The sequence below is a fragment of the Bos grunniens genome, chromosome 27 (genome assembly GCF_055505025.1).
Source record: "Bos grunniens cultivar Pamir isolate PY7600 chromosome 27, Bosgru_T2T1.0, whole genome shotgun sequence".
NCBI classification, from domain to species: domain Eukaryota; kingdom Metazoa; phylum Chordata; class Mammalia; order Artiodactyla; family Bovidae; genus Bos; species Bos grunniens.
In genome coordinates this window covers 38,166,546-38,179,012 of record NC_141191.1, presented here as the reverse complement: position 1 = coordinate 38,179,012, position 12,467 = coordinate 38,166,546, and the positions used below count along the sequence as shown (strand labels likewise).

The 12,467-nt window shown below is 56.8% G+C and overlaps 1 protein-coding gene across 3 annotated transcripts in view; it reads right to left on the bottom strand.

The window, feature by feature from the left end:
- Nucleotides 1-1,594: 1,594 nt before the first annotated feature.
- GPAT4 (glycerol-3-phosphate acyltransferase 4) overlaps nucleotides 1,595-12,467 on the bottom strand; it is a 30,840-nt gene continuing 19,967 nt past the window's right edge. For all 3 annotated transcript variants that reach the window (XM_086379613.1, XM_086379612.1, XM_086379615.1), the window contains 11 exons: nucleotides 10,161-10,230; nucleotides 9,729-10,029; nucleotides 8,972-9,046; nucleotides 8,131-8,220; nucleotides 7,901-7,994; nucleotides 7,135-7,250; nucleotides 6,356-6,411; nucleotides 5,878-5,963; nucleotides 2,591-2,719; nucleotides 2,428-2,507; nucleotides 1,595-2,248 (listed from right to left, as the gene is read on the bottom strand). In XM_086379613.1, coding sequence (XP_086235739.1) covers nucleotides 2,140-2,248; nucleotides 2,428-2,507; nucleotides 2,591-2,719; nucleotides 5,878-5,963; nucleotides 6,356-6,411; nucleotides 7,135-7,250; nucleotides 7,901-7,994; nucleotides 8,131-8,220; nucleotides 8,972-9,046; nucleotides 9,729-10,029; nucleotides 10,161-10,215 — 1,191 coding nt within the window. In that variant the 5' untranslated portion in view covers nucleotides 10,216-10,230 and the 3' untranslated portion in view covers nucleotides 1,595-2,139. The remainder of the gene's footprint in view (nucleotides 2,249-2,427; nucleotides 2,508-2,590; nucleotides 2,720-5,877; nucleotides 5,964-6,355; nucleotides 6,412-7,134; nucleotides 7,251-7,900; nucleotides 7,995-8,130; nucleotides 8,221-8,971; nucleotides 9,047-9,728; nucleotides 10,030-10,160; nucleotides 10,231-12,467) is intronic.

The window sequence follows — 12,467 nt, the reverse complement described above, 5'->3', positions numbered from 1 at the left end:
GAAGGGCCTTAGAGGTGGTCATCCAGCCCAAGTCCCTAGTTCTGGGTCAGAACAGACCCAGAGAAGTAAGGCCCAAACGGCAAACCGGCAGCAGGTCCACAGGTGGGATTAGGAGCTAGCCAGCGCTCATCCCACTGGTAACAGGCCTCACGGCTGCCGGGGTCCCGGGAGCGGGTGCATTTTGTACATCTCGTTGCTCCACGTGTTTCTTTTCTCATTCCTGAGTGTCGAGAGGTTCCCACATGACCGACTGACTCAGTTACCCCAAATCAATTATGAATAGCTGATGACTACCTGGGGGGCAGCAGGGTCCCCAGTTTAAAAGGACGGAGCAGTCTGATGAGTCTATACGCTTATAACAAGCACTATATAGAAGTTTCAGAGATTTCTTTTTATAGGGATGTTAATTCCCATCCCTTGTCAGTTGGTAAAAGTAAAAATAATCGTTAGTCTCAAGTATTTCTTTACATAACAGCCATTCTAGATCAGGTTCTTATAATAATCTCTGCTGTGTCATCAGCAACAAAGTAATGTGCTGAAAAAAACATGAGAAAACGAAAACCGACATGTTTCCAAGGACCTATGAAAATCACGAAGCAAACGCACTAAGTGGCAGAAAGCTTTTCCAAAAGGGAACTTGATTTTTGCGAAGATCATTCCAGAGAGCTTTTAAACCACCAAACAGTACTGTCTATAAGAGTCTAAAAAAATCACTATTTATTCTTGCATTTTGTACAACAGTTCATAGGAGGATGTTCTTACTGTTAAAACAGTGTTTTGGTTTGAGAAGAATAGAGCAGAAAGAGAACTCCTCACTGGTTGGCGGGGGATGTGTAGGAGGAGACGGGAGACTGTTCAGGGAGGAAGGGGGCAGCTAGGCTGAGAGTCAGACTGAGGTCACAGGAGATGCCGCTGCTAGTCTGGAGTCCCCTGAGCCAGGCTCCACAGCCACCACCTCCCCACATCGAGTTCAGAGGACGGCTTGGCCAGGAGACACTCCCCACAGCTGCTGCAAGGCCCCCAAAGGTGCGGGGGCTGCTGTGCCAGTGCAGGGCGGGGGGGGGGGGGGGGAGGGGGGGGCAGATGCGCAGACAGACGGATGAGTCGGGGGAGAGGCAGCTCTATCCTGAGCGCTGAACCCAGTCAAGCCAGTACGTGGACACCGGGAAGGGGCCTGGCTTTGGACCTGCCTTCCAGGGACCACAGCTGGGCAAGGGAGACCAACAGCTTCCTTCTGGCTGCACGAAGCCACATGCCTGCCCGCCCCGGCTCCCGCCTGGTCCCCAGATCTCAGCATGGATCCCCCTACTTGTACTTCCAGATCGTCTCCTACCCCGCAACGTCACACACTTTCAACCCCGCAGCACCCACGTTGGGGGAAACACCATCTCAACAGTGCTGGGGATTTCAAGTCACCCAGAGACGTGCAGACATCTGACAGGGGCTTCACCTTCTTATCAACACCGCAAGCCCCCATTCTGGAAGCCAAGCCCCCGTGCTGGTTAACTCAGAGAATCACAACGCTGATGAGAAACCCGCTGCTCAGGGTCACAGCTCGGGGAGAGAGGTTGAAGGGAGAAACCCCTCGATTCAGTCACCGTCAAAGACAACTTTATTGACTCACAGGAACGAACCCCAAACCCCGACGTGGCTCTGGCTCTCCCTCACCCGCCCCCCTCCCGGCCCTGGACCACCACACTGGGCTGGCCGCCCTTCCTTCACAACAACCCAGGGAGGCAGGCGTCCCCACCCCCCAGTCTGGGGCAGACGAGCGTGGCAGCCACTGAGCTGGGGGACCAGTCTCGGCTGCGCCGGCCCCTCGGGGGGAGAACAGCACTCCCCTAGCCCTGCAGACACAGTCTCTCCCGTGAGTCTGGCCCCGAGGCCGGGCGCTCCTGGGGCAGCACTGCCTGGCGAAGTCCCCTGCACACGGGCATCAGACAGATGGCGCCCCAGGCCCCTGCAGGGACGTGGGCTCCCACCCAGCACTCAGGCCGCTCGGGCTCAGTGGGGAGGGACTTTAATGGCATTCCTCCAATGGACTCAGCGGAAAGGGACACGAGGTGGCTCGTCCCGGGGCGGTTGGGCGGTTCGGACGCTGGAGTCCTTGCGTGGAGCCGGTCCAGGCGGCGGCGGGGCTCAGGACCGGCTCCGGTCCTCGTGGTTGCCGACAATCATCTTGCTGTACAGCTTCTGCTGCTCCTCCTTGAACGTGTCCTTCACCTTCTCCCGCTTCAGGCCGCCGTCCCTGACGAGAGCATGGCAGGGCTGGGCACCTGAGCAGCAGCCCGTGCCCACCCTGCCCCCGGCCAGCTGTGCACCCCCCACACCCAGGGAGGGGGCGTCTGTGTGGACGGAGTGAGCCGGCAGCAACCGCCTCAGAAATCCCACCCGCAGACCCGGTGAGCAGAGCCCGGCCCAACTCACCACAGCAGGTCCACCAGGCCACCCTGCCTGGCGATGGCAGACTTCACCCTGTTGGCAAACTGGACCGCATCCTCCTCCGCCTGCAAGAGAGGACGTGTGCCAGCCCCTGAGCTGGGCGTGGGGCACAGAGTGTGGGGGCCCTGGGAGCAGGCTGGGCACCCACCTGTCTGGTCATCGGGGGCAGGTACCACACGCTGCAGACGATGGCCCAGCTGGTCATCATCCTGAGCAGGTAGGTCACCATCCCGTACTTGCTGCTGTTCCAGAAGGCATCCCCGAACTGCGGGTCATACTGCGGGGTGACAGGGCGGGGTGTGTGTGTGTGCGTGCACACGTGCAAGAGTGTGTGTCAGTGTGTGCGCATATGTGTGTGTGTCAACAGTATGCATGTCAACAGGCTGCGTGTGTGCGTGTGTCAACAGTGCTCTGCATGGGTCTGTGAACAAGCTCTAGTGTGTGCGTGCGTGTTTGTGTGTATCAACAGTGTGTGCGTGTGTGCACAGGCTCTACGTGTGTGTGTGTGTGTGTGTGAACAGCAAACTTTCCGAACACCGCCCCCCAGCCGGGGTGAGGTCAGCAGGAGGACACGGCTCCCCGCCTTAGGACCCCAACATTCCCCAGTAAGCGCACCCTGGGCACCGCTGGCCTCCAGCAGCGTCTGCCTCCTCAGCAGAGCAGGGAGGTGGCTCTTCCCTGCCGCGTCCTGTCTCCCTCACAGGAGTCCGGCATCTACTGTTTAGGTCCTCAAGCCGACCTGCGCGCAGAGGACAGGACCACGGCTCCACAGATCCAGCCCCGAGTCAACAATCACCAGAGTGCCCACACCTGCTCCCGTCACGTCACACACTCCCAAGCACTTCGACACGCAGCTCCCCAGAGAGAGAGACCTCCTTACGCGACGGCCAGCCTTCAAAGCCCACCTCTGGGGCCCAGACCCGGGAGTAGATGGCGAGGAAGTTCTGCTTCTGTCCTGACCCTTCACGGGGCTCGCTGACCGTGAGAAGCCAAGAGGCCACCTGGGCGGCCGGGCACAGAGGCCTTCCCCAGGGGAGTGCCCATCGGACGCTGTCCCCTGCCCGCCCCTCTGGTGGAGGCCCTGGCAAGGGGCATGTCGTGGGCGACGCAGTCACCGCTGTGACCCACATTCTCCCAAACACGAGTGCAGCGGGGCAGGCGGGATGGCAGGTGACACAGAGGCAGCGAGCAGGGCCGCGTCCTCAAGGAGAAAGCCTGAGAAGGATCAGGGCTGAGCCGCCACAGGGTCTGGGGCTCTCCCAGACGCGACGCTAGATGGAGAGTGACTGCAGTGCAAGCGCCCAGGATCCGAGTGAAAAAGCAAAGGAGACCCCACGAGACTCGGTGGCCACCACAGCGGGCGCCCCTGGAGTCCTCAGGAAGGGACACTGGCCGAGATGCCCGAGCGCAGCCACTTACTCTTGGGGGGACTGGGTTTGAACTGTGTGCTTTTCTTTCAGGACTTTCAAGCCTGCATTCTATGACTCTCAGAGTAAAAGTTAAGAGAATTGTGCCTAATTGCAGACCCGACTACAGAAATGAAGGCACTCAGGCTTACTCATAGAAACTAAAAACTTGAGATGTAGCCCTGAAGGCGTACTGGGCTCACGTTACACCACCACCAGGAAATGTGGGAGAACGGATCTCATGTGGGATGGGAAGGAAACACTGCCACAGTTCACGCAGCAGGACCGAAGAGAAACCCTGACCTCACATGTGAGAGCCCTCTGTTGAGGCCTGAGTCTCTGCTCCACGCTGGGCAGACACCGTGGAGAGAAAAGCGAGGCCAACGCTCAGATCAGCAGTACATTCCTCCAGATCAGACAATGCCTTCCTCTTGGTGGAAATGCAGGGAGCGCTTGGAAACTGCTCAAGTTATGCAAGTTTGGTTACCAATGACGGCTTTACAAAAACTAGAAGACTACTTGGGAGGCAGAAGTTCTTAATCACACATGGGCTTTCCTCAGCCTCGGATGGGAGGAAAATGGCTGTGCCTGTGTTCCAGAGAGGAGGCAGCTGTCCAAGGGTCCACACTGAAAACACCAAGGCCAGCGTCTCACTGAGATTCCCAGCCAGCAACACCAGCAGCACCCAGGATGGGGTCGAAACACAAGTTCTGAAACTGTGGGCGTGGTGCCCAGCAATGGGCATGCGCATAGCCCCACCAGCTGACGCTGACACAGCTGCGAAGACCCAATGCTGGGGCTTCCAGGCACCATGGGTAAGAATCACCTGGCAACGCAGGCAACACGGGCTCCACTTCTGTGGTCCGGGAGGATCCCACATGCCGCGGGGCAACTAAGCCTGGGAGCCTCCACTATTGCGCCCGTGCACCTAGAGCCTGTGCTCGCAGTAAGAGCAGGCGCTGCAGTGAAAAGCCTGCACACCGCAAGGAAGGGGAACCCCCGCTCACCACAACTAGAGAAAGCCTGTGCACACAGCAACCGAAAAAACACGCCCAACACTCTGGAGCGAGGAAGAAGGGCTTCTGTGCAGCAGCTGGTTTTTAACAGACACCCAGGGGGAGGCCCTGATTCCCAGGATGCTACACTGCAGGACGGCACGTGTGCCACGGCAACGCTCCCCATTCTCACACCACGGCAGACCCTGCGGACAGAGCCTCTCCTGTTCCTCCAGACCAGCATCCTCAACAACTCCCCGGCAGCCCTGGTTCTGGGACCCATTAGTCACCCTGCAGCCGCTCGTTCCCAGCCAGCCCTGGCCTGTCACCTCCCTGAGAAAGCGACGTGGCCTGGGAGCCTGCGCTTCCCCCAGGGGAACGCCGCCTCCCCAGGTGCCGCCAGGTGAAAACAAGGACCATCCCTACAGACGACCGAGGCCCATGAAATCCTAACCACCACTCTGACTCAAGCTCACCCTTACCCTGATCTGTCAACCTAAATACTTTAAACATAGTGACAAAGGCTGTGTATTTTTAGAGGTAGTAATGTGAGTAACTTGGCATTCTTTTAGGAATAATAACGTACATCTATTTATAAGCACAAAGGGCTAGGAGGGGAGAGAAGGAGGAAAAAGGAAACCCGGCAAAGTGCGCCCCTTCTTTCTAAGCGAGTCTGAACAGTCAGAGGTTCAAGCTCCTGCAAGGTGGGGCAGACGGGACAGGCTCCTGAGGTCCCTTTGTTTTCATGAGTGGCCACGTGAGCCAAAGCAGAGGAGCCGTTTCCTTCTCCAGTGACAAGGACACACGTCCTATGCCCACCCACCCGCACCTTCAAGCAAACGCACAGATCCCCCGGGCGTCCCCGCCCTGCAGGAAGCCCCCTTCAGGTGGAGTGCCTTCCGAGCTGCTGGGTTTATGAACAGAGAGGAACACGTGGGGAGATCTGCCAAGCCCCGAATGCTCTGCGGCGTGGGCTGGAGCCGCCCATTCTCAGCGGCCGCGGTGATGACCACTGGCCCTCGGAGGGCTCCTACCTTGATAGCAACAGGGTAAACTGTGGCTCCAATTTCGAAACTTCCCTTTTTGAACATCATCACCGATGTATTATTGATGCAGGTTCCTAAAATGCAGAAGAGGGTAAAATGCTTTTCTTTTCGGTCCTTTACCCCAGAGATCAGTAATAGCTTATGGATTAAATAGAATAGTAAAAGCCCTCTGACAGCTCTTCTGAGAGGATAAGCCTGTCATCTCCCCAGCGCAGGAACACACGCTGGAGAGAGGCGAGCAGACCACTGCACTGCTTCCTCTTTTCTCCTTACGGGACCACCCCCCGGGGCCCTGGGGAGTCCGGAGCGGATGCCACACGACAGCACTCGCAGTCCACACTGAGTCCCCTGAGCTTCCAGTTCCAGGACCAGCCCAAAGGGCCCCCAGCTGAGGTGGTGAAGACAGGTTCCTCCAACACAGCCCTGGACTCCCCTAACTGCCCGGCCTCCCCACACAGCAGCTTACCCTCTGGAAAGATGAGGATGGGCAACTTGCTTTTATCCTGCACGTGCTCGGTCAGCCTGCAGAAGAGAGAAATGGAGGGGAGGGCCAGACAGCCTCACGTCCATCACCATCCATACATCTGTGTCAATACCCTGTCTAGATGCGATGCTGGGTGCGGTATGAAGGCAGGCTAATGAACACGACCCTTTTATAAACCCATGATCTAACAGACAAAAGGCCTAAGGACAGGGAACCCGGGTTGATTACTATTTAACAGCTGTTGAGTGAAGCGCCTGAGTCTGAGTGTAGACGCTGCAGCTCTGATCTGAGACTCCCTAACAGGCTCACCCGCCAGAGCAGCCTCAAGAAACGCTTGCCCCAACTTCCTAGGGCCGTGCCGGGTGGGCCTGCAGCCCCAAGACGTGGCGCAGGGAACTCCGGGCGGCCCACTGGCCCTGGGGAGCGGGCCTCTCACCATCACTTGTGCCGCGTCTGCCTTTTATTTTCCTTGAAAACAGAGCTGCGCTTTATTCTATTGCTGGAAGTGTGCTTCCACGTGTGACAGTGAACTCACTTTGAGATTTGAAATCACATTAAAAGTTCGTAGGCTGCTATGACAATGGGTTCAAGGAATTAAATAAAAAAAAGGTTAAAAACACTACTAACTTGTTAACAGCACTAGAGTTTTCATACTCTCTATATTCCACATTTCGGATATGGAGGCAGCCGGGCTCAGTGGAGAAGGCCAGAGGCACGACTTGCCCTAAAATCAGACTGTGTGCGTGTGTGTCATTGTTTACCTTCTGGCCACCAGGTGGCGATCCTTCACTTCGGAGCGCTCGAACCAGACGTGGGGGCAGGCCTTGACCATGGCTCTCTGGATGACTCCCATGAGGCCGCCGTGCACCTGCCCCACCTGCTCGCAGAGGAAGGGGCAAGGGGAGCGAGACCATCCTCACACAAAGTCCCCGATTCCCAACCTCCCTCCCCCTACGCTTTACTGGTAACCAGAGGTTCCTTACTGTTCAGAAACCACCATTAGTTAGACTCTCTGAATTTAAATTCTCCTTCTAACCTGTGATAGCAGATATGCAACTGAAAACCCTACAAAGAACCGTGAAGCGGAGCCCCCATGTTCAAATGCCCTCCCTGCATGGATTCTCCAAGGCCTCTGCGCCCCATCCCTTCAAATCCCCTCTCGGGGGGCTTGTGGGAAGATGGATACATGTATATGTATGGCTGAGCCCCTTTGCTGTTCATCTGAAACTACCACAACACTGTTCATCAGCTATACCGCAACACAAAACAAAAAGTATAAAGTCTGGGGGAAAAAAGAAAACCCCCCTCCCCACCTCCACCCCCCTTTCCACTGCCCACCTACACTTTCCCCACACGCTCAGCCACTCGGCTCACAGCACCCAGGTCCCAAGGAGCCCCTGAGGCCACGGAAACCAAGGCAACAGCCTAGGCTGGGGCCCAGGTCTGAAAGCACACTTGCCCGCTCACCCGCTGGAGACAGAGCTCCCAGCCCTGACCAGCCAGAGGACTCTCAGAGGCAGGCCTTACCATGGCGTAGTAGCCGTCGCTGGCCAGGATGATGACGTCAATGGGTGACGTGTGGTTAGCCACGCAGATGCCGCCGTTTCTAGGCCGGTTCTTCCTGTTCACAAGGTTCAAGGAGCAATGGGAATTTGCGTGAGATGATGCATCTGGACATGCGTCTGGCCGGGGCTCCAGCCCCCCAAGTTCCGGCAGCGCCACCCCCTGTGCCACCCCAAGCCCCCGTGGACCCTCACCTGTCGTGGTAGGTGATGATGGCCGTCAGAGCGCGCACGCAAATCCGGTAGCACATGAGGTGAACGTGCTTGCTCAGGAACTCCTTGAACCTGCGACAATGCGACAGAGAGCTCTGCTGTTACCTACACGCACACAGGGAGTCAGCAAAGGGTGCCAGGTCTAACCATCTAACCACTGCTGCCTGCGCCCTTCACAACTGTATATAAAAGTATTTTTATAATTATTAGTGTCTATGGTAAGCATTAGCATCTCTCTGTCTACAGACAAAGAAAGAAACGATGAGAACGGCTCACATTCACCGCGGGTGATGGACTCAGAAGTCTCAGCCCGAGAATTTCCAGCAAAGGTGAGTCCCCTAGATTCTTTGCCAATGACAGCCAGAGGCAGGCGGAGGCCAGAGAGTCAAACCTCCCCATCAGCTGGGGCAGAAGAGAGGTTTGCCAGCCCCAGAACTTCCCAGGAGGAGCCCATTTCTTAAAAAACAAAAAAAAAAAAGGAAAAAGCAAACAAAAAGAACCTACCTACCTACACTTCTCACCCTCTCAACAAACAATTCATCAACACAGTAGAATGCTCAAAACTCAACTACTTGCTTTGTAAAGCCTGCTAGCCCTGGACACTACCATTTTGTGGTTTCTCTGTTTTGTCTTTAAAACTGGAAGAATGCGAGGGCTGGAGGGCAAAAAGAACAGTCTCAGATAAGATCAGTGAGGGGGAACAGAGCTCTGCTGCCGAGTCAGTTACCATGGAGCTACTGACTCCATCTAAGAGCCTGTGGTTTGGGCCACGCCCCACGCCCCCTGTGGTACCCGCAGAGTCCGACGCCCACGCTCCGCTCACCTCCCATTTGGCAGGTACCCCACCATCGTTGTGCCCACCACCAGGAGGCTGATCCCCGTGAAAGCGAGAGCTATCCTGTAACGAGAAGACAAGTTACAACACAGCAGACAAACTCCTGCCCCAAGTGTAGACTTGAATGTGTGAAAATGCCAGATGCCATCGCTGGCCCACACGGGGCTCCCGCCGAGAGGGGAACCGGGGCCGCTCACTGTCCCAAGACAGGGTGCCACGGACTTGGTTCTCAGCCGACTGACACCCCCGCCTCAGGCACTGGGCAGCGGCCAGAAGGATAGGGCAGCCGATGGCTGGCCGTGCTGCCCTCAGGCACCTGCTGTCCTGCAGCCTCACCCTTCCCCTTGGCTTTAACCCCTGGCAAAAGCACAGCTTCTCCGTGAAGCAGCAGGAAGTAGGGTCCAAGGTGCCAGCAGCCGGCAAGGCCTCCTCAGAACAGCCTGTGCACAGAGGCCCGGGATCAATACGCCTCTGTCCTGGAGAGGAGGCTGCAGCAAAGGACCAGCCAGGCCCGGGGAGGGGCCACAAAGAACACCGGGCTCCGGTCCCTGGGCTTAGTCCGTCCAGACAAGCGATCTGTCTTTCAGAAACTCAACTATTTCTTATTTCTGTCTGCTACGCAGACAACCCAGGACCCTTCTAAAGGACAAGCACCCTTCCGAGAGCCGGACTGCCTGGCCAATGGGAGGACTCCGCCCACCACCCTCCTCTGAAGTGAGAGCACGGGGTGGGGGCCGGGCCTCACCTGAGCGGCAGCAGGAGGCAGTAGCGGATGAGTACGCCCAAGCCCCACAGCACGGTGAGCCGCAGGCTGATGTACTGGAAGTTATAATTGGTCCTGCTCAGCAGGTTCCAGGACTCCAGCTCCTCTGCCGAGAACCTCTTGGTCACCTCGTCGTCCATGATGGTCTCCATTCCTTTCCGGCAAAAATAGAAAATGTCCGAGAGCTCAAACTCGGGAGTGTTGTCCAGGGCCTTACTGCTCCCGCTCCGGCGGATTTCTTTGATCTCCTCCTCTAGTGACGTGGGGTCTTTTGCAATGATTCCTGCAAGAGAACAGTCTCATCAGGTGGTCTGCTGGGAGAAGGGCATCAGAAATGCCCAGGGCATACTCCCTGCCTGCTGCAGGGAGCAGGGGTGGAGTGGAGGTCAGGGGGGCGCCGGGGCCCTGTCTTACCATTGGTGTAGGGCTTGTAAAGCTGGTGGTTCTTCTCCTTGGCTCCTCTCTCCATCCTCAAGGTAGCCCACTGCAGGGGGAACAGCAACACATAGGGTGAGCCCCTTCCCCTTTCGGGGGGCTCCTCCACTTCCAGTCTGTGACAGCCTCAAGCCCAGTCACCCCAGATCAGATTGCACCCGGGAGCGAGGGCTCTGGGGAAGCTCGGAGCCCTCTCCTCCGGGCAGACCTGTCCCTGATGACCTGGACTGAGAGCCTCGTCGCCAGCGGTCAAGAGCTGTGAACTGAGGAGCCAGGAGAGCTTGGGGCACGCCCCCTCTGCCTCCTGGGTCACGAAGGAGCCCGCCGGCCGCCTGTCCACAGACCCCACTGGTTCCTTCGTTTCTGCCAAACGACAGCTCTTCACCAACTGCTAAGCCAAGCGTCTGGGAAGGTACTGCCTACCTCCCAAGTTATTCCAAGAAGGCAACGATTTTAGCTTTTGAGTTGATAAAAGATTTAAATATTATGTATATGTGGACTGTCCATTCACCCTCTGAGTAATCTCTAACGGGAAACGCCACAATTTGACAGAAAAAGCTTGAAAGTAGCTTAGTGTTAATTAAAAAAAAAAGCGTTGAAAAAAAAAACTAGGTTCGAATCCCAAGTTTGAGAGTTCTGTGTGCCTTCAGCAATTCATCCCATCACGCTGGTCTTTTTCATCCACAAAACTGGAGGAAGGTACATCAACCTCCCCTTCACGAGGACACGAGAGGCTGTGTGTGACAGACTCTGGGAAACTGCAAACCCCCAGTGCCCTCATTTTAATAAAATAACACGGACTGCAGGGAAGATTCTCTTCCCCTCGCCCTTCATCAGAACCCTTTTAAGTGCCACCTGAGAACCCGGGGCTGGGCGGCTCCTACTAGCAGCAGGGAGGGGCGAGCACCCCAGCTCCCGCCTGCCCAGCAACGGGATGGCGACGAGCAAGGACATAGAACTGCCATTCTAAAGGTGTCCTTTCAAACTTCCGTCTCCACAGTTACGCAAGAGAGAGAAGAACCCTGTCCTTCCACGATGCTGCGGAATCCATAGAGCCCAAAGCCTCTGTGAGACCCTGCTGGCAGAGCCTGAAGCGTGAGCGGGGTGGCGGAGCGAGCAGCAGAGCGTGCGCCTCATCAGCAATCTGACCACGTGTGGAAACCTCTCAGATGCCACGGTCCAGAGAAGACGGGCCGCTTACAGAGCCACCCACGCTAAGGTCTGAGGCGGGAAAACGCACACGACCCGTCAGGTTCTTAGCCCCTGATGGATTCTGGCGCGGGGGACGTTTTTCCTAGAAGAAAATGTAAATGTAACTGCTTTAGTGCAGGAAGATGAACTCCCATCTGAGAATGCCATCTAGGGAAGAGGCGATTAAGGGGCAAGCCTGGTACAAAGACACAGCTCGATCGCCCAGAATGTCTCCATTCTGGCCCAGACTGCCTCGGTGCTGAAGCCCGAGTCAAAGAACCTCGGTGCTGACGCCTGGCTTGGACTGTAACAGGTAGGGAGCACATGCCCTCAGGCCACCGGAGCACCAGAACAGACATCTGTGAGCACCAACTTAGGATGCAAAGTTCCAGAAGGCTGTGGTTTCTGCTTTAACTGGAAAGATGCTGGTTCGGCGAGCCTGCGGCTTCTGGCTCCACGGTAAACACCCCCTGTCCTCCTGCTTTGTACTTCTAGCTTTGCTTTTCCAAACTTCGGGGACATCACAAAACGCGTCTGTGTGAAGGATGAAGTCAGCAGAGCGGGGCAGAGGGTGGGGCGGGGGCCGCCTGGGACCGGCACCTGGTGACCGCTGCTTCGCCAGGCGCAGGGACTTGGGAGGGGTGCTGGCATCAGCACCATCTGAGAATGGCACGCCTGGCTTCTCTGAGCCTCACTTTTAAGAAGTAGCGTGTGCAGATATCCAGAATGAGAGTGAGAACCCCAGGTCCAGAGCTCATTTCCCCAAAATCTCCTCTTCCTTCCCTTGATCCAACATGCCACTTGAGTCCCTGTTCAGGGTCACGTTACTTAATTATTCCCTTCTCAGCTTCTCCTGTACAGAGACTGTTAGGGACACAGACAGGCTGCCCTGTCAACCAAACCCAAGACAGCTCTCGGCAGGTCAGGCAGGCCAGACCCTTAGAAGGTGGGCGGGGTGACGGGTGCATCTTTGCTGGTTAGTCACTCTGCTGCGCTGCTGCTCAGAAGCCCAGCACCCGGGGAAGGCCAGACAGCCCCTGCAGCCTCGTCTCAGTGAGACCTCCCCTCTTCTCCAGCCGGCCCGCACCGCACCTT